We start from the raw sequence: 19,847 nt of genomic DNA on the forward strand, positions 1-19,847 counted from the left end.
ACACATAATATTTTGTGCCTTTAATCACTGTGTATGTAATTTGTATTGTTTTTCAGAGTATTATTCTATATAATCATCTGTGTTTTAATATTGTCATTATAATAATTATGAATTGAAATACCTTTATATGTTGAAGCATTCTTCTATTATTCAACATTTAGGCCTCTCCTTTTCTAATGACTATTGTTAATATAACTGTTTTATTTTATTTATTTTTTTTTTTAAAGATTTTATTTATTTATTTGAGAGACAGAGAGAATGAGAGAGAAAGCACATGAGATGGGGGCAGGGTCAGAGGGAGAAGCAGACTCCCTGGTGAGCAGGGAGCCCAATGCGGGACTCGATCCCGGGACTCCAGGATCATGACCTGAGCCGAAGGCAGTCGCTTAACCAACTGAGCCACCCAGGCGCCCAATATAACTGTTTTAATACAAAGCTTTTCTGTGGTTTGAGCTGTTTCTCTATGATAAATTTGTTGTGTAAAGGACTTAATCAAATCGTACAAACTTTTATTTCGTTTAGGATTTCTCCAGTGATGACTCTAAGTTAGAATATAATGTAGATGCTGCAAATGGCATTGTTATGGAAGGATATCTGTTCAAACGAGCCAGCAATGCCTTCAAAACTTGGAACAGGTAATATATTTCGAATACTAGTCTTGATCTTGGGACATTGTTTTCTGACCTTCCCTGTGATTTGGCAGCTCTTTCTTTCATAATTCTTTAAATTCACCATCCATAATAACTTTCTTGAACCCAGTCCATTGAAGATAAGTTGCCCTTCTAGGAAAGGGGATCCTAAGAAGCAAGTGAAAAATGATAGCACTAATTCTAAACTATAAAATTTAAGCAAAGTATAAACCAGGAAGCAAGAATTTTTTTCTCCTTTGGGTTCCTTCTCTGTGTGATGTTTATGTACATTTTAATTTAGTGTTTGCTTACAAATTTTTACTGATCTTTTGAACTTTGCAATAACTTTAACCAGGACTTTTAGGAAATGAGATTGTTTTTATATGTGAAGTGTGTGTGGCAGTTGGTGCTCCTTTATTCTAAACTTGATGGCTACAAAAATGTTACTTTTTGTTGTTGTTAAACTGGTTTTATAAAATATTAATCATGTAAATGTCTGTTATATAAATATATAAAATATTTTGTTTTCCTTTGTATTAATATAAGGTGAAATAATTTCAGACATTAAAACATAAAAAAAAAATTGTGTTGACTCAGGATCATCCTTCCAAAAAGTAATGATTAGTCTTTTATTCAAGATGCCTCTGTTTTTGCAAAAAAAACAAAAAAGTAGTCAGAACAATTTAGTAATAATTGAGAGTAACATTGGGTTCTGGTGAATTGATTTACATTATTGGTTGAATGTGTTTTATTTGCTACATGAACAGGACATGAATTCACTTAATGATAGAGAAGCTTGTTTTCTTTTTTAAAAAAATGGACATTAGCAAAATAAATAAAATTTTCTTGGTAAATTTAATTTAGTATACATTCTTGTTAATTTAAATGGAAACTAATGCTTGAATATTTAATCTATTAAAATGGATTTCTAGTGCACTTATTTTGATTTCTTGGTGATGAGGTTATATGGAAAAAATATTCACTGGTATTTTCAAATGTCAGTGATTTATTGAGCATTTCCGTAGCATTTGATATTGCCAGATATTTAAATCTATGAGGTGTGTTTTTATTTGAAATAATTTTTCCTTACCTGAGGATGAATATAAACTAGAAAGTGATTATATTTAATATTAAAGCCTCTTTGAATTATGTAGAACTTCTAAAATAATGTATGAATACAGAAGGACCAACCAAGGTGGTCTGGGTAGAAACAGTGTTTGTAACTAATGTAAAGTGAAAATGAAAAATTAAAATTCTGTTTTCTAAGCTGTTTAAGTTAAGACAATAATCTTTTAAGTTTTTCCTGGCAAATTTTCATAGCCAGAATAGGAAATTAAAAAATAGTGTGTCACATTTTTATAATTAAAAATAAAGATTTCTCAACCAGTACAGTTTCATGAGGTAATGTTAGAATTGAATTTTAACCTTCAGATTTCAAAACAACCTACTTAAGGTTTAACACAGTGAAAATACAATAAATTCGTAGAAACTATACCATTATGTTAAGAAGAAATGAAATGATCTTCCATGGACTACTCCAGTGAGAAATGATCTCAGACTTCAAAATGAAGCACAGTAAGTGTTAGTGGAAAATCGCATTGCCATTTAAGGCAATAGGAGAAATTTAATTGTAATTTAAGCACGGACCTTTCATTTTTATTATTTGTTTCATGAATTCTATTAACTGAGATAGATAATAAAATGTAACTAAAAGCAAGTAGGGAATAACTATTAAATTCTCAGTTGTAGACATATTACCTTCCTTTTTTTTTAAAGATTTATTTATTTGACACAGGGAGAGAGAGAGAGCACACAAGCAGGCGGAGCAGCAAAGGGAGAGAGAGAAGCAGGCTCTCCGCTGAGCAGGGAGCCCAATGCAGGGCTCAAGCCCAAGACCCTGGGATCAAGACCTGAGCTGAAGGCAGACGCTTAACTGACTGAGCCACCCAGGCGCCCATGTTACCTTCCATTTGTAAAGTGGAAAAGACAATGCCTTTGGAAATGAGGCTGCTCTTTAAGGGAGATGCCATCTAATTGTACTGGGGTGATAGTTATTGATTAGAATCATGGATCGTATTTCAACATCCTAATTTTTAGAAAAGAAATGAAGGTGCAGAGAGATGGTTGCTCTTTGAAGGTCACACAGCTGGTCTGTGACAAGACTGAGGCCTAAAACCTGTTATTTTTTTTTTAACGTGCTATGGAAATTCCATATAAATTTGTGTTTTGATAAAATAGAATATGTCAAATCTTTTAAAAATAACTTAGGAACTATTCAAATTTCCTAGTCTATTTACATTACTAGAAAAATTATGGATAGCGATTATTTCATTTTCATATGCCTTTAAAAAGAGTGTTTTCATGAAAATACCAGTAAAAAGCAGACTTCTAAGGAACATAGCATATAAGCATTGTATAAAAGTATCTTCATAGAAAACAAGTCAAAACCTTATAACAAAAGATTTAGATATTTTCTAGGTTATAGGTCAGTAACGGTGAAAGGGAGAAGAAAAATCTATTAAATGTTATTTAGAATTTTTTTCTGCTTTTCAATTTAAAAATTTGGACTGTATCTTAAATTTCTTATATGAAGTTTATAAAAAATCTAATCTCAGGAAGTACTTGGCAGTTACCTTCCCTTTACCTGTTATGACTGTAGAGTCTGTCCTTCTCTAATTAGTTCTCTATCCAGCTTGATTTCGTATATTCGATTAGACTTCAAATAAAAGACTGTATTTGTGATATTTGTACCTCAACTTTAAATCTAGGATTCCAGTTTCAAGCATAAAGATTTTTCTGCTTACTGTTTACGTATCTTCTTTAGATTGTCTGTAGATTAGTTTTAGGGAACACTTTTCCTTGTAGTCACTGTAAGGTACCAATCATATGATGACAAATTTGCCATTATCTATAGTTTTATGGAATAGTGGCGTGTAATATTTTCAAAACCAACATTTATTTATTTATTTGTTCATTTTTATTTCAATTCCAGTTAACATACAGCATAATAATAGTTTTAGGTGTAGAATTTAGTGATGCAACACTTACATAGAACACCTGGGGCTCATCACAGGTGCCCTCCTTAATCCCCATCACTCATTTAAGCCAACTTTTAAAAAAGACTTACTTCCTGCGGGAAATGTGTATTTGACTAAGAATTCCCAGGTAGTTTTAAAACCTGTCCCGGTGCTTCATAAAATCTAAGCATCATTCTCTAATTTGAAATTTTACGGAAGAGATTATATGTTGTGTGATGTGACTGAAAGAGTGTAAGGAGTGAGACACTTTATGTCTTACGTGAATTGTTGGATTTGTTTCTCGGTTTCAGATTTCTAGTTTGTAGTGTCTCAGCATTTTTATATGTCTATAATACGTATTTTTCTGAAAAGGTGAGATCTACCAAAATTATCTTTCCATATCAGGCCATTTCTCAGTGTGGCAGCTTAACCTCAGACTCGAATCAGTGCCAGATGGATTATTCGTACCTATATGTCTCTTTTGCTTTTTATGATACATTCAGAAAGATGAATGAGCAAAGAAAATAATTAAATACTAAGATTATTTAATAGTAAGCTGGTAAAATGAATTAAGAAACTGAATTATTAACATGCTATGGTCAGTCTGTTGAACTAGAAGATATAGCTAAAAGCATAAAGTGTATTATACAGTTTCTTAAAGTATTATATATGTTGCTAGCAGAGATACAAATTTTATTTTTATTGGCCTTTTGTTTAAAATAAGACGTGTATGCATAGATTAAAGATACTCCACTTATGTGTGGCCTTTGAGTGTCTGCTGTCATTGATGAAAAGGGGGAGAGCAGGTGGGAGGTAGGTTTATTTGCCTAATGATATTTTATAATCTTTGAAATTCCTAATTAGTGATCCTATTTTCCTTATGGAAAGTTTTCCTTTGTTTCAGGTTTATGAAGATATATCTTTAGTGATTATTTCCCTTAATTTTTTAGGAGCAACTTATTAAGAGGAGAAGTACTATATTTTATAGCTATTACCATAGAGGCAGAAAAATAATAGTAGAGGTATGCCCAAGTGTGCTAAGTCCTACCAGAACTTTTTATACCATAATAGAAAAAAAATTTTGAATATTTCTGAAATACTAGCATTTCAGATGCCTAAGAGTTAGAATTGTATAAATGCATACATGTATAAATTTGAGAACAAAATGCAACAGATATTTTTGACTATTTTGTTAGGTTTGAGCTTAAGCTTGTTTCTTTAATTCTTGCTTTATTTTCATATCATGCTAGTCCTTTGCTTATTTTGCACATTTGCGTTTTCATTCTTTTACCACCTTTCCTTTATGTTTTAATCCTGCCCCATTTTTTCACATGACAGGAAAAAGCCCGATCATATCAGGTACCAAATGGCTTCCTTCCCCTCATTCCTGCCTTACTCCAATTTCCTCTTTGGCACGAGAAAGCTCATAATTAACCTGCATTTCAGTTGGATTACTTGCAATGGATATAATGTCTCATGTTTTAAATTGGGAATAAAATACACACATTTCATTTCAGGAATGGAATTATCTTTTCATTGCCAATAGCCTCTATTTGTTTTAATTGAAAATGAAAAGAACATTTGATATTATTTATAGTTCCCCAGAGATATAGAATTGTATAGATACAAATGCCTTTGTATCTTTTTTTTTTTTTTTTTTAAGGAAAATAAGCCAGTAAACACTTTTCAGAAATTTTAAACAGTAACTAGGAATTAGCGCCTTTGGTAATAATCATATTAGTTTTATTGAAAATAAAAATTGTCAATTCCTAGAGCTTTTTTGTTTTAACATTTTGGTCTTTTTCCTTGGGAAAAATTAAATTGAATTTGAAAGATAGTAGCATACATGCTGAAGCTTTTTTTTTTTTTTTAAAGATTTTATTTATTTATTTGAGAGAGAGAATGAGAGACAGAGAACATGAGAGGGAAGAGGGTCAGAGGGAGAAGCAGACCCCCCTGCTGAGCAGGGAGCCCGATGTGGGACTCGATCATGACCTGAGCTGAAGGCAGTCGCTTAACCAACTGAGCCACCCAGGCACCCACATGCTGAAGCTTCTGATTTTGTTAAATGTTCACCTATTTTGCACATATATGAATATGTGTGTAAATCTATCATTTTTATAGTTTTAGTGAGAAATCTACAGATTTAGAAGTTTTACTTTTACATTTTATTCTTGGTTTCAAGTGCAGTTCTAGGACTCATGATTAAACATGGTAAAAGACACTTAAGTTATTTTTTTATATATTTTTTCCTTTACCTCCATGCTTTGTTATCTGGAAGCTCTCATAGGTATTTCAGTGTCAATAATATCTAATTGTTTATGAATTTAGTATTTTGGTCTAAAGTCTTTATTGAGTTATTTCACTTTGGGATAGATATAAAGTGGTGTATTATTTTTCTTAATGAGCCAAGAAATTTTGTTTTTTAAAGAACAGTCTTATATTTTAGCTTTGTGGTCAGTTTCTGAATTTTGTAGAATATAGTATAGTTGTCAGCTCAGTGCTTTCTAAAGTTTGTCTTTTTTATTATTTAATTATCTTAAAAAGTTGTTTTTTAAAGCTTAAGTATTCTCTACACCTAACGTGGGACTTGAATTCATGACCCCAAGATGAAGAGCTGCATGCTCCTCTTCCTCCTCTGGCTCCCCCTAGCCAGCCAGGCACCTCAATTTAATTATCTTTTAAAGTAGCTCCAAATTGCAGGCAGCACGAGCTTGAAATATTAAGTATCTTATTCTCTACATCATAGGCTGTGAACTCTCCCATTTTTCCTTTTATTAGAAATGTTAATAATAGCTAGGATTATCCTATAAGAGCAATTTAAAAATTATATTCCATTTTACTTACCTGATTAAAGTTTTGATCAGTGTCAATGACTGTAGTTGGATCTTTTTTTCTTTTTTTTCTTTAATGGCAGAGGAGGGGAGACAGTGTCGTACAACATACAGATCTTAGTTTTTTTTTTTTTCTATGTAAGGTACATTTTAATTTTGTTTCTTAGGAAATGTCAAAATTAAGATGAATTTATAGTGTCTTCCCTGAGTGTACAAAAAAATGAAGATGTGCGAGAGTCACCCAGAAGCAGATAGATGGCAGGGGAACTGGGCTTCAGAAATATATATGACCTATAAAGTTAATAATCAGATTTTTACTACATAAAAATCAGGTTTTTATGTAGTATTTTGTTACGTTAATCAATATCAGAGATTGTTTCCATTGCATGTCATCCTTGTGGCAGGGCTGCACCATTTTGTTTGTTTATAGGTATTTCCTTTAACATTTCTAACTAACTATGTGTCCCAAAACAAAGAAACCCAGAAGTTCTTCCTTTTCTAGCCTGCATCTTGATGATTTGCATTAGAGGCAAGTCACTTGGTTTTATCTAGATGCTTATTTAACACATCTCTATTTTAATGGAAAAGGTGATGCCTTTTTAAGTAGCAAGAAAACCTAACAGTCTGTCTAGCTTAAAAATAGAAAAGCATCTAATCATTTTCACAGCTTTGGAGAAATAACTTAATTTTTTAAAATAAAAATTCTAAATATGTCTAAATACATTTTCTAGTGCTTTGTATTAGTATCAATGAAAAGGTAGAATCTCTATCTGCTAATAGATTAATAACATTTACAATAGAAATCATCTCACATGAAACTAATTTTAAAATAATGACCAAATAGTTTTACCTTTCATGCTTGATGAGAATTTTTGCTTCCTTTTATGAATGGCTTTTGCTGTGATTTTTTTTTTTTTATAAATTTTTAGGTTCTTTTACTGTTTTAATAAATTAGAATTAGTAAATATACCATACATAGCTTTTTCTTCTAAAAAAGATTGCAAGTAAATTGTTTGCCTAATAATTTACAAGAACAAACAGAACAATATAAATAGGTGAATCATTTTTAGTAATATATTTTATTCTGCTTAGAAGTATTTTATATTAAAGCGAGGTCAAGTGAATTGGCGATTATCTCTTGTTTGATATCAGTTCTAAAATGATTTAATTTCCTGTTTTGCTTAACAAATCAAAGGCTTGCTGAATTAGCTGCAGAAAGGTTGTAGACAAAGCACCATTTATTTCAGTGTTTTGCTGTATACAAATGGATAGTCTTTTTTTACAACATAAATTTATTTCTACTTTATAATAGAAGCAATTATTTTGGGGAAAGATTTTTAGTTATTTTTGAGTAACCTCAAAAAACTAAATTTTTACTTTTATAACAGTTATTATTTGGGGATAGCATAAAGGGTAACAGCTGTTGTTAGGATATAAATTTCTGACAAAATGAATCAAAATACAGTAATTTTATTTTCCTAGTCTGTGGTTTTAAAACTGTTTAAAATTGTTCTTTACTTTCAATAGTTATCTCATTGACATCAGTCTATATAAAACAAAACAAAACAATGCACTTCTCAAAACATAATTACTATCAACTGATTTTCTAGTGCTTTCCCAAATATTTTATTTCTAACAACAGGCCTAAATTATGTTTATGAAAACTTAATCTGTTTTTATTTATTTAGACGCTGGTTTTCAATACAGAACAATCAATTGGTTTACCAGAAAAAGTTTAAGGTAGGTGTCTTATTAATTAAGTGGAAACCCAGTGAGTCCCCCATTTCAGTTCTCTGTTCATCTTGATAAAGCAATGAAGTCTTTAAATAGTCATATATGCAAAATTATTGTTTATTAGTTTTATGTTTAGGCATGTATAAGAGGACTCAAAAGTGGAAAGTATTAACTTTTGATCCTTAAAATTGAAGCAGAGTGATTTTGAATCCTGAATTCCTGACTCCTAGTTTTGAGACAGGTGTTTCTGTGTCCCAGGATTATTACTTTCATTTCTTCGACCCGCTGTGGTTGAAGGAGCAATACCACCATTCCATAGTACTATTTTGAGGCTGTAGGAAGGGGTGCCTTTTAAGAAACATCACCTTCAGGCCAAAGGTGATAATATGGAAATGTGAAATATGAAATTAAAATGTAAGCTTGAAGTAATTTAAATAGAAACCTCTAAATTTGTTAATGTTGTTTTTATACATTTCTTTTCCTGAACCTTATTTTAAGGGTGAGGAATTTTTATTTATCAGAAAGGCATACTGAGATTACATGGCACTTGAGAGTGTTAAAAATAATTAGGGAAAAAAAACCTTTAATTAATAGATGAATTAATTTTTACCTAGTCTTTGTGAATGATGTATTCAACTGTACATTTAATTATTTTTTATTTTATTATTTTTTTTAAAAGATTTTTTTTATTTATTTGAGAGAGAGAGACAAAGATGGCAATAGAGATAATGAGAGAGCAGGAACTAGGAGGAAAGGGAGAAGCAGGCTCTCTGCTGAGCAGGGAGCCCGATCAGGACCTGAGCCCAGCCGAAGGCAGACGCTTAACCCACTCAGCCACCCAGGCGTCCCTCAGCTGTCCATTTTAAATACTCACTTTACTCTTGAGATACACAATCTGAAGTTTTATTTGTTTGGTTCTGTGCTAGCAGGCTTATTCCACAGAAGTTCATGGTTTCTTCTGCTCTGATAAACTTGGTTTTGAGTTTATATTTTTGTTAAGTACTAGAAAAATGATAGAAGCTTTCTCATTTTCTTAAGTATTTTAAGAAGAATGTATAAGCTTCTTATTTTTTTTTCAGTTACTTGAAAGACTTGACTGTTAAAGCTTCTTTTTTAGAGGAAAGTAGCTTTTATTATATGTGAGGGAGGACCAGGAGAGTAATGGATATGAAAGAAAATGGAAGAAAATGAAAGTTAGTAGGAAGCTAACATTTACTGAGCACCTATTAATTAATTACCAAGTGTTAGACTAAGCTCTTTACATATACTTCCACTGAATCCTTGTATAGCAATTTTATGAGACATAAAATTATGAACAGGACACAGTTACCTTTATTAGTTATATATCTGTATAGGAGTTGATAACTCCTATCTCTAATCCTAAATAAGATAAATATAAATCTTTAAAATTAGACCATTTATTACAAGTAATATTGTAAAGTATGTTATTATTGGTATTGGTAGTAGTATTTAAAAACTAAGTTGATAAACATGGGGGTTGTGTTTCCTTATTGTAGGATAACCCCACTGTGGTAGTGGAAGATCTAAGGCTCTGCACAGTGAAACACTGTGAAGACATAGAACGACGTTTCTGCTTTGAGGTAGTCTCTCCAACAAAGTAAGTGGTTCTAAAGAATGAGAGTTGCTTTTAAGTTTCTGTTGTTTATTTTGAAGACCTTTTCAGAGTAGAGAAACATTTGTGTTTTACTTGTGATTATGGTAGAAAGGAAAAAAAGTGCTTTAAAAGTAAATTTTAATAATTAATGATTACAAGTATTACTGTGAGATATTTAAGTAACTTCTACCCAGTATCATTTTCTTTAAATTCTATAAAGATTATTGCTGTGGCCATATGGAAAGTTTTTACCTGTCTTGATGATGAACTGACATCATATATCAGATCAATTCCTTTGATAATTATCATTTCATATTTCTACCCAATAGAAAAAATTAGTGTTGTATTTGGCAAATTTAAAGTTTGTTTTTTAAATGTTAAGGGATCTGTGATTTTTTTCTAATAGGCAATTTATTTCATTTCTATTGATTTCTTCATGAACATACTCTGTCCTCAAGATAGATGAAATAAAACCTTTCAAAAGAAATTACTTTTTGTTAGAAAATTATTAAATAAGCAAAGAAACATTATTATTTGGGGGGTGTTAACTTAGTATCTGAGAAAACAATGTTGTTTTCTTTTAGAAGTTGTATGCTTCAGGCAGATTCTGAAAAGCTGCGCCAGGCATGGATTAAGGCTGTTCAGACCAGTATTGCTACTGCTTATAGAGAGAAGGGTGATGAATCAGAGGTTAGTAAACAGTATTGTAATATGAAATGATATGTTGCCAAAAGTTTTTAATTTTAGTTGTAACATTATATGATTATAACATTTTTTATGGATGATGAATTTTATAATTGAAAGAGGTTTTACTGTGAAAATCTAGATTCAATTTCTTTATTTCTTTTTACTTTATCATTTTAATATATGTTTAATTCAGTATTTGAATAATATATATCCTAGATTGACATAAGGTATTCTAACGTAAATATTTTTCCCAAAATATTTTATTATTCTTATTAATAAAAATTAGTAAAACATAAAAGACTAGTAATTAGTAAAAATCAAAAAAGGAAAGCTCAAATTGTCTCTGGTTTGAAGTCTCCCTGGATAAGTTAAGCTGAATGTGGAGTGTTGAGTTATAGTCTGGCTTCAGCTTCCCAGTGATTTTACAGACTTTTGAGCAAGGCCATTAGTAAGTTTTGAGAAATGGAACTTAACAATTCCTCTAGTAACTTCTTCAAAATGAGGCATTTGTGAGTCTGTGCATGTTTGAAAATATCTTTATTTTATCCTCACCTTTGTTTGATAGTTTGGTTGGGTGTGGAATTTTTAGGTTGGAAGTAACTATTCTTAAGAATTTTAACAGCATTGTTTAGTTTCCAGCATTGCTGTTGGGAATCTTTCTTATTACTCATCTTTTTTTGTATTGCTCCTCTCCAATTTTCCTGTTTTCTTTTTCTGGAATTTCTGGACTGATTTTCTGATTTTCTGATTTTTTGTGTTTTTGCTCTACTTTCTGGGAGATTTTCTCAGTTAATCTCCCAAGCCTTCTATTGAATACTTTAGTTCTGTTAGAACATATTAAATTTCCAGGAGTTTCTTTTTGTTTGCTGAATGTTTATACATGTAAACCTTTTCTTTCTTCTTGGATACAGTGTTAGAGCTATGGTTTTTAAACTTGGCTGCCTGTGATGATAACACAGGGATTTAAAAAAAAATCCCAATACGTAGGTCTCACCCCAGAGTAATTAAATGAAGTTGGGATCCAGACATCAATATTTTGAAAAGCTTCCTAGGTGATTTCCATATACAGGCAATGTTGAGAACTATTGTGTCAGAGGTTTTTCTTGGCTATCTGGTAATCTGTTCTGATTACAAATTAAGGACTAAAAATCTCTTTGGACACTCTACAAACATAGTTAGGACTTTGTTGACCATGAGCCTCTCTGAAGTCTGGGCCATTTGTTGAGGAACAACCATAGAGTTAGGATCTTTGGAATCTTTTCAGCTGGTATGATTTCCCAGAGAAGTCCCATCAATCTCCTGCAGAGGAGTAAGGGGCTGCTGGGAACTAGTTGCTGGGGATCTCAGTATTCAATGTGTATATGTTCATTTAAGCTTCTGCCTTCCACCTTTCAGGTAAATCCCATCCAGAGACTCTCTGTTTTACTTCCTCAGAGAATGAAATAAAATTCTCGTTTTTTGTGTTAATGTGTGGGAGCAGTCCCAAAACGGCATGGAGTTGGGGAAGGCACCTTGGGATCTACCTGCTCCTTACACAGTCATTTCTCCCACTTTGATTCCCATTTCATGGTTAACTGGTATAAATCCTTGAGGCCTTTAAGTATCATGTAATATGAATTCGTGAACTCAGATTTTTACTTACTACCATTGTAAGATTTGGCCTTGGTCTGCTCAGTTACTATTCATCCAACCGTCTTCCAGCTTTCAGAATTTTGTTGCTGTTATTTGCTTTTCTCTTCTCCCTATTTTAGTGGGTAAATGTCTTTTTTTTTTTTAACTAAAAAAAGAAAAAACACAAAAGCTTTCTAGAGTACAGCCATTATCTCATTTCATGCCTAATAGTAATTTCTTAATATCATCTATTACCCAGTCTATATTCAGAGGACCTCAGTTGTCCTAAAAATGTCTTCTGCAACCTATTTACAAAGTAGCATCTTATCTATGACTGGGCATTGCATCTGGTTGTCCCTCAAGTCTTTCAGTCTAGAACAAGGCCTTTTTTTCATGACAATAACTTACTGAAGAGATAAGGTTAATTGTTCTATAGAATTTCAGCTGATGCAGTTACATCACAGGTGATATGTTATACTTCACATTGCAACAGGAGACACAGAATACTTGGTTATCCAGTCATTCATTGCTAATGCTGTCAGGCTTCTGTGTGAAGCTGTTGATGAATGTTGATCTGTTGATGAATCCTTGGGTTGCTTTCATATCTTGGCTGTTGTAAATAATGCTACAGTAAACATAGAGCTGCATGTATCTTTTTGAATTAACGTTTTCATTTTCTTTGGGGTAAATACCCAGTAGTGGAATTATTAGATCATATAGTATTTCTATTTTAATTTTTTTAGGAACCTCCATAGTGTTTTTCATAGTAGCTACACTAATTTACATTCCCAGCAACCATGCACAGGCGTTTTTTTTCTCCACATCCTCACCAACACTTGTTATTTCTTGTCTTTTTTATTTTAGCCATTCTGACAGGTGTAAGGTGATACCTCATTGTGGTTTTGATTTGCATTTCCCTGATGAGGCATCCATATTGGTAAGGAAGAATTTAAACTGTCACTCTTTGCAGATGATGTGATACTATACATAGAAAACCCTAAAGATGTCACAAAGAAACTATTAGAAGTAACAGATGAATTCAGTAAAGTTGGAGGATACAAAGCTAATACCCAGAAATTGGTTGCATTTCTATATACTAATAATGAAGTAGCAGAAAGAGAAATTAAGAAAACAGTTCCATTTACAATTGTACCAAAAAAGAATAAAATACCCAGGAATAAACTTAACCAAGAAGGTAAAAGACCTGTACTCTGAAAGCTATAAAATACTGATGAAAGAAATTGAAGAGAACACAAACAAATGGAAAGATATTTCATGCTCATGGATTGGAAGAATTAATATAGTTAAAATGTTCATAATACCCAAAGCAATCTACAGATTTAGTACAATCCCTGGCAAAATGCCAACAACATTTTTCATGGAACTAGAACAAATAATGCTAAAATTTCTATGGAACCATAAAAGATCCTAAATAACCAAAGCAATCTTGTGAAAGAAGAACACAGCTGGAGGTATCACAATTCCAGATTTTAAGATATACTACAAAGCTGTATGGTACTGGCACAAAAATAGACCAAACATCAATGGAACAGAATACAGAGCCCAGAGATAACCCTACACTTATATGGTCAGTTAATCTATGACAAAGGAGGTAAGAATATACAATGGGGGAAAAGCAGTCTCTTCAATAAATGGCATTGGGAAAACTGGACAGCTACATGCAGAAAGAATTTTTTTCTGGACCACTTTCTAGCACCATACACATAAATAAACTTAAAATGGATTAAAGACCTAAATGTAAGACCTGAAATCATAAAACTTCTAATAGAGAACATAAGCAACAATATCTTTGACATTGGCCGTAGCAGCATTTTTCTAAATATATCTCATCTCCTAAGGCAAGGAAAAGAAAAGCAGAAACTACTGGGACTACATCAAAATAAAAAGCTTTTGCACAGTGAAGGAAACCATCAATAAAATAGAAAGGCAGCCTACTGAATGGAAGAAACTATTTGTAAATGATATCTCCAATAAGGGGTTAAGATCTAAAAAATATAAAGAACTTATACAACTCAACACCAAAACCCCCCACAAATGATCTGATTAAAAATGGGCAGAGGACCTGAATAGACATTTTTCCAAAGAAGACATGGATGGCCAACAGACACATGAAACGATACTCAACATCACTATTTTTTTTTTGATCAGATTATCACAGCTTTGTCCAATAAAAGCCCAGGATAATGCCTTTTAATAATTTTTTTCTGTTTTTTAGCAAAGTTTTGTGAGGGAACAAAATTAGGTGTGTATCCAGATCATCTTGATGAAGAAGCTGGTGGCATTGGTGAAATACCTGTTATGAAAAGCCATACATGAGAAATAATAGAGATTATAGGAAAAATAGGGATAGGGCTGCCCTAAAAACCTGTGTAAGTTTGCAACTAGAATACTTGCAGGAACTTTAGAATCTCAGTAAAAATACTAGAATAGTTAAATTGGTAATAAATGAATACTAAGTATGATAGGAATTAACTTTAAAAATTGACGAAGATTGCATAATGGAAGGGTACAGAAGGGTTGAGGCTACTCAGTTATGATGACAAAGGCAAAACATATAAAGATCAGAGAGAATGAATGAAGTACACACTTTTGAGTACAAGCACATGGCCAAAATGAGCCAAAAAGAATGGAGGGGATTCCTTTGTTCCTGAACCCAGGTTCTGCTGTGTAGTATACTTTGCTTTCAGCTTCTCTGATTTGGTACAAAAACATTAGTTTCTACAAACTGGGAATGAACCAACAAGATTTCTGTATTGTATTGACATCTTTTTCCTATCTGGTAATTGCTTATGAGGTAATTCACATTATTGAACATGTTTTAGTAAAACATTTTTAAAAAATTTTGAAATCATTTCAAACTTATAGACAAGTTCCAAGTATTGAACAAATAACCCCCCCCCCAACTATTTCAGAGTAGGTTTCTAACATGATGCCCTATCACCCATTGTTTTAGTGTTAACTTCCCACACCCTAGGACATTTCTCTTATAAAACCACGGTACTGCCATCATAATCAGGAAATGAGCATTGATATATGGCTACAGTTTAGTTCCCAAACATCTTTAAGTTTAACAACTGTCCCAGTATGTTCTTTATAGCATAAAGATCCAGTCCAGAAGTACAGGTAACATTAGATGTCACAGCTCTTCAGTTTCCTTCCCTCAGGAATAGTCCCTCAGTCTTACTCTGACCTTCTTGACCTTGATAGTTTTGAAGAAAACAAACGAGTTATTTTGGAAAATGTCCTTCAGTGTAAGTTTGATGTTTACTTGCAAGGTTATGCATCTTTGGCAGGTAGGTTATATGAATGATGCTGTGTTCTTCTCAGTGCATATTCAGGTGGTACATAACTTTGATTTGTCCCATTATTGGTGATGTTCACTGTGATCACTTGATTAAGGTGGTGTTTGCTAGACTTCTGTACTGTAATATTCCTTTTGTAGATAATAAGTATTTTGTAGGGGAGGTACTTTGAGACTATGTGAATATTCTGTTCCTCGTCAGGCTTTAAATGTTATTTAATTATGTCAGTATAGGCCACTACTTTTTTCAGTGTGTTATAATCCATTACTATGATTATTTGTTTTGCTGTTCAAATTGACCCAAGTTTGGGCATCTGGGTGGCTCAGTCAGTTAAGCGTCTGCCTCTGGCTCAGGTCCTGATCCCAGGGTCCTGGGATTGAGTCCCACATTGGGCTCCTTGCTCAGTGGGGAGTCTGCTTCTCCCTCTCCCTCTCCCTCTGACTCTCCCCCCCCCCTGCTCATGTGTTCTCTCTCTCACTCACTCTCTCTCTCTCTCTCTCTCTCTCTCAAATAAATAAATAAATAAATAAATAAATTCTTTAAAAAATTGATCCAAATTTGGCCAGTGGAACCCTGGCTTCTGTATCCTTTTGACATGTTCCCATCAATCTGAGTTCCTCCTAACTTTCTAGCATGATGAGGTGTTCCAGGTTCATCTTGCACTTTCTCTGTACCAGTGCTAAAATCAGCAGTTTCTCCGAAGAGCCCTAGTTCCTTTTGCTGGTGAATGGCTTTTAGAAACCATGATAAAGGAATATATGTATGTATATACACATAGACATGTTTACAGCTATATTTCTTTATGTATCTGTTTATATTGAAAACCATTAGTGTGCCTCTTATATCTCCAGTTGTAAGCACACACAACAGGGTTTGTTCTAATTCTCTCCTTTCCATATGAATAAATGGCTCCCTTTTATTTTTAACATGTTTACTTATATGATCAGTCCCCCTGTATGTAACCAACAACCTTCTTTTCTGCCTACTGCCCCTCATCAGGCTCTAGCACTTCACACTAGTGCTTTCTTCTCCCTCCTCAGTCTTTCACTTCCCTTGCTGGGAATATAATTATAATTATGTAATTGATTTATTCTTTAGTAAAAAGCCATACCACTTCCAGTTATTCACTGCAGTAATCAAAACAACTTGCTTGCAGTTCATTGGATACTTTGGAAAAACTTGATATAAAATAATAATATTAATTTTATTCTTGAGTCTTGATAGTCTCATGTTTATTCCATCTATCTCTGATCTTGCATGTTAAGTGTTTCCCTTTCTCTTTACCCTCATATCTTGTACATGTGTTCAGTGTGTCATTTATTTTATATATATACATATAAATTAAATGTAAATATTTATTTAGATAAATAATATATCATTTCCAATGTTTATGTTTCTTCTGACAAGACTAAATGCTAGTTGATGGAGGAACCTATTTCTTTTTATCCTTGAATCTGTAATGCCTAGAACACTACCTGGCTTAGGCCTGTAATAAGCCTTTAATTTATTGATTGGAAGCTTTGTTTTGGAGCAGGTAATGTGTAGCATAGTATTGCAATCTTTTTTTTTTTTTAAACAAATAATTCTTAATTCTTTTAGAAGCTGGATAAGAAATCATCTCCATCCACAGGAAGCCTGGATTCTGGAAATGAGTCAAAAGATAAATTATTGAAAGGAGAAAGTGCACTGCAGCGAGTCCAGTGTATTCCTGGCAATGCTAGCTGCTGTGACTGTGGTCTGGCGGATCCACGGTGGGCCAGCATCAACTTGGGCATCACCCTGTGTATAGAGTGTTCTGGGATTCACCGGTGGGTAGGCCTGCACCGGGTGGGACACTTCTCTGGGGTGAATACACATAGTAAATTATCGTGTCCCGTTGCTTACAGGGCCTTTTCCACTTGCCTTAATGTGACTGCCATTTGTATCTTTATAACTTCTGTAGACTGAATAAAATTCTGGTTTGTGGAGTGCCTTAGAGGACTTTGTTTTACTATTTATTATTAGCCAGAAGAGCTCTACTTATTTACATACATGTTGAGGGCTGTATTAGCAACTTTGTTCCATTAAAAGAGAAGTAATTTGCATAATATGCAAATAGAGACTTGATGGCTTTCTATATTAATATAGTCTTTTTTTCCCTCTAGGAGTCTTGGCGTTCATTTTTCAAAAGTACGATCTTTAACTTTAGACACCTGGGAGCCTGAACTTTTAAAGGTAAAATACATACTTAAAAATGTTTCAGATTTTCACATAAAAGATCAGGATTTTAGAATCTTGATTTAAAAATGTATGAGTTTCTCAATGCTAACAATAAACTGAATTTTACTGGCACACATCTGAGGCTATTTTGGCAAATCTGATATTTTCATAATTGGGTTTTTTTAATTGCTAAGTTTATGCAGCACTTTTAGTTGCAAGTCACTTCACCTTTTAAGGAAAACAGCTTTTCTACATTTTTATGTTTTCTCAAAAAAACCTTCAATTCTGTGCCTTAATTTTAGTCTTTTATAATTATATAAATTTTTGTTAAAAGAATAACAGACATATTAGTGTGCTCCCAAATGGATTGGTATAGCGTGTTGTTAATCATTGGGCCATTTTAGCATAGGACCATTTGCAGATTTACATTTCTCAAGGTAGTAGTCATCAAACTAAGACATCCTTTCGCCTTGTGTAAGTTGTGCAAGGATTCATATCTATGAAAATGTCATAAATCATTTTAGACCACTATTCGGGTTCTGGTAAGATTTATAAAACTCATATTGGTAAACAATATATTCCTTTTAATTCCCACCATTTAGTTTACCATATTTGTAAAAAAAAAAAATATATATATGTATATATATATATTAGTTTAAAGATTGTAGTTTACTCTGCATTTATTTCTGTGTGAAATTGTGTTAATGTGCTTGTATTTTTATTTCAATCCATAGATAAACTAGTAATCCTCTCACTTATGTAAAGTAAAACATTTGCTTTGTGGAATTATTGTGTAAACATCTGGATGAAAGTGATAAATTGGTTCCTAAGGTAGAGCACTATTTAGATAGATCCTATTAATTGTTATGAATTCAAAGGAGAAGAAAGTGGAGGATGAGAGGTAGAAACCTAATTTTTCGGCATCAGTTTTGTAGCTCTGAACTTAATAGATTCAATTTTTAAAATTTGGTTGAAACACAGTTGTCTGGTACATTAAAAAATATAACCACAAGTGTTAAACAAAATACTTTGAAACTCGTATAAAATATAAGGAGAAAATAGTTTACTTCTGTTTTAAAACTTAACCAGTTTGGTCTTTTTTCATTTAATTTACCAAGCTTTGTGAATAGTATGCAGCATTGTGCTAGCCATAGTTGAGGGAAGGTGAGTTAGGAGAAACCCTTTCTTGTAAGAGTGGTAGTCTTCTAGGCAAAATGATGATACTGCTCTTACTCCTTTTCTTAATTTGTTTTAACTTTAAATGTATTTGTGGGATGAGCATTGGCAGAATATGCAAAAGGAATGAGTTAATTGTGTGTGCTTTAAGGACTTTTATAGTATTTTTAGGAATTTGTAGCTTATTTTTCTATTTTCCTGCCAAAACAGCTTATGTGTGAGTTGGGAAATGATGTTATAAATCGAGTTTATGAAGCTAAAGTGGAAAAAATGGGAATAAAGAAACCACAACCAGGACAAAGGTACTATTTCAGTTGTCTCCATGTATTACTTTTTTTTTCATAAACAGGAATATAGCTAAGATTTTATTTCACTATAATTGATATGTAATATTGAGACAGACTGTTTAGAAGATACTGTTAAAATATGTCTGTCTCTTTCTTGGGTAGGTATTAGATAATTATTTTTTATTGATTAGATAATCAACTCTAGGCTCCAGATGAGAATCTTAAATATTAAAAGTCTACATAGAATGTAAAAGCTCTTAGCAGTTAAAGTAGACCAGTTCTGTTATTGGCAGGCCTTTATAAAGAGGTAATCTGTTCATTAATGTCTCTAAGGATCAAGTTTCTATTATCAACAATGAATGAATAGTTTTACATTGTTTGACTTCAGTAAATATCTGTTAAGGGGTCCCTGAGTGGCTCAGTCGGTTGAGTGTCCAACTCTTGATTTCAGCTCAGGTCATGGTCTCGGGGGTTGGGGATCGAGCCCTGCTTCTGGCTCCGCACTGGGCATGGAGCCTGCTAAAGAGTCTCTTCCTCTCGCTCTACCCCCTCTCCCCCCATGCTTGTGCTCTCTCTCTCTCTCAAAAAAAAAAATATATATGTATATGTATATATATTTGTTAATCATGTACTTTATACATGGCATTATGATGTTAAAGAATTAAAGGTGAAAGGGTAGCTTCTGGTAGGGGAGAGTACTTAATTGCTGTGTTTGAAATTATACTTCCAATTCTA

At 32.8% G+C, this 19,847-nt stretch overlaps 1 protein-coding gene across 2 annotated transcripts in view; it reads left to right on the forward strand.

The window, feature by feature from the left end:
• ACAP2 (ArfGAP with coiled-coil, ankyrin repeat and PH domains 2) overlaps window positions 1–19,847 on the forward strand; it is a 144,406-nt gene that overhangs the window by 106,271 nt on the left and 18,288 nt on the right. For both annotated transcript variants that reach the window (XM_025876382.2, XM_073895254.1), the window contains exons 10-16: window positions 523–635; window positions 8,169–8,220; window positions 9,732–9,832; window positions 10,414–10,519; window positions 17,050–17,258; window positions 17,595–17,664; window positions 19,036–19,127. In XM_025876382.2, the coding sequence (XP_025732167.1) occupies window positions 523–635; window positions 8,169–8,220; window positions 9,732–9,832; window positions 10,414–10,519; window positions 17,050–17,258; window positions 17,595–17,664; window positions 19,036–19,127 (743 nt within the window). The remainder of the gene's footprint in view (window positions 1–522; window positions 636–8,168; window positions 8,221–9,731; window positions 9,833–10,413; window positions 10,520–17,049; window positions 17,259–17,594; window positions 17,665–19,035; window positions 19,128–19,847) is intronic.

This window comes from Callorhinus ursinus, unplaced genomic scaffold (genome assembly GCF_003265705.2).
Source record: "Callorhinus ursinus isolate GAN/ISIS: 27379988/994484 unplaced genomic scaffold, GSC_fseal_2.0 scaffold1, whole genome shotgun sequence".
Taxonomy (NCBI): Eukaryota; Metazoa; Chordata; class Mammalia; order Carnivora; family Otariidae; genus Callorhinus; species Callorhinus ursinus.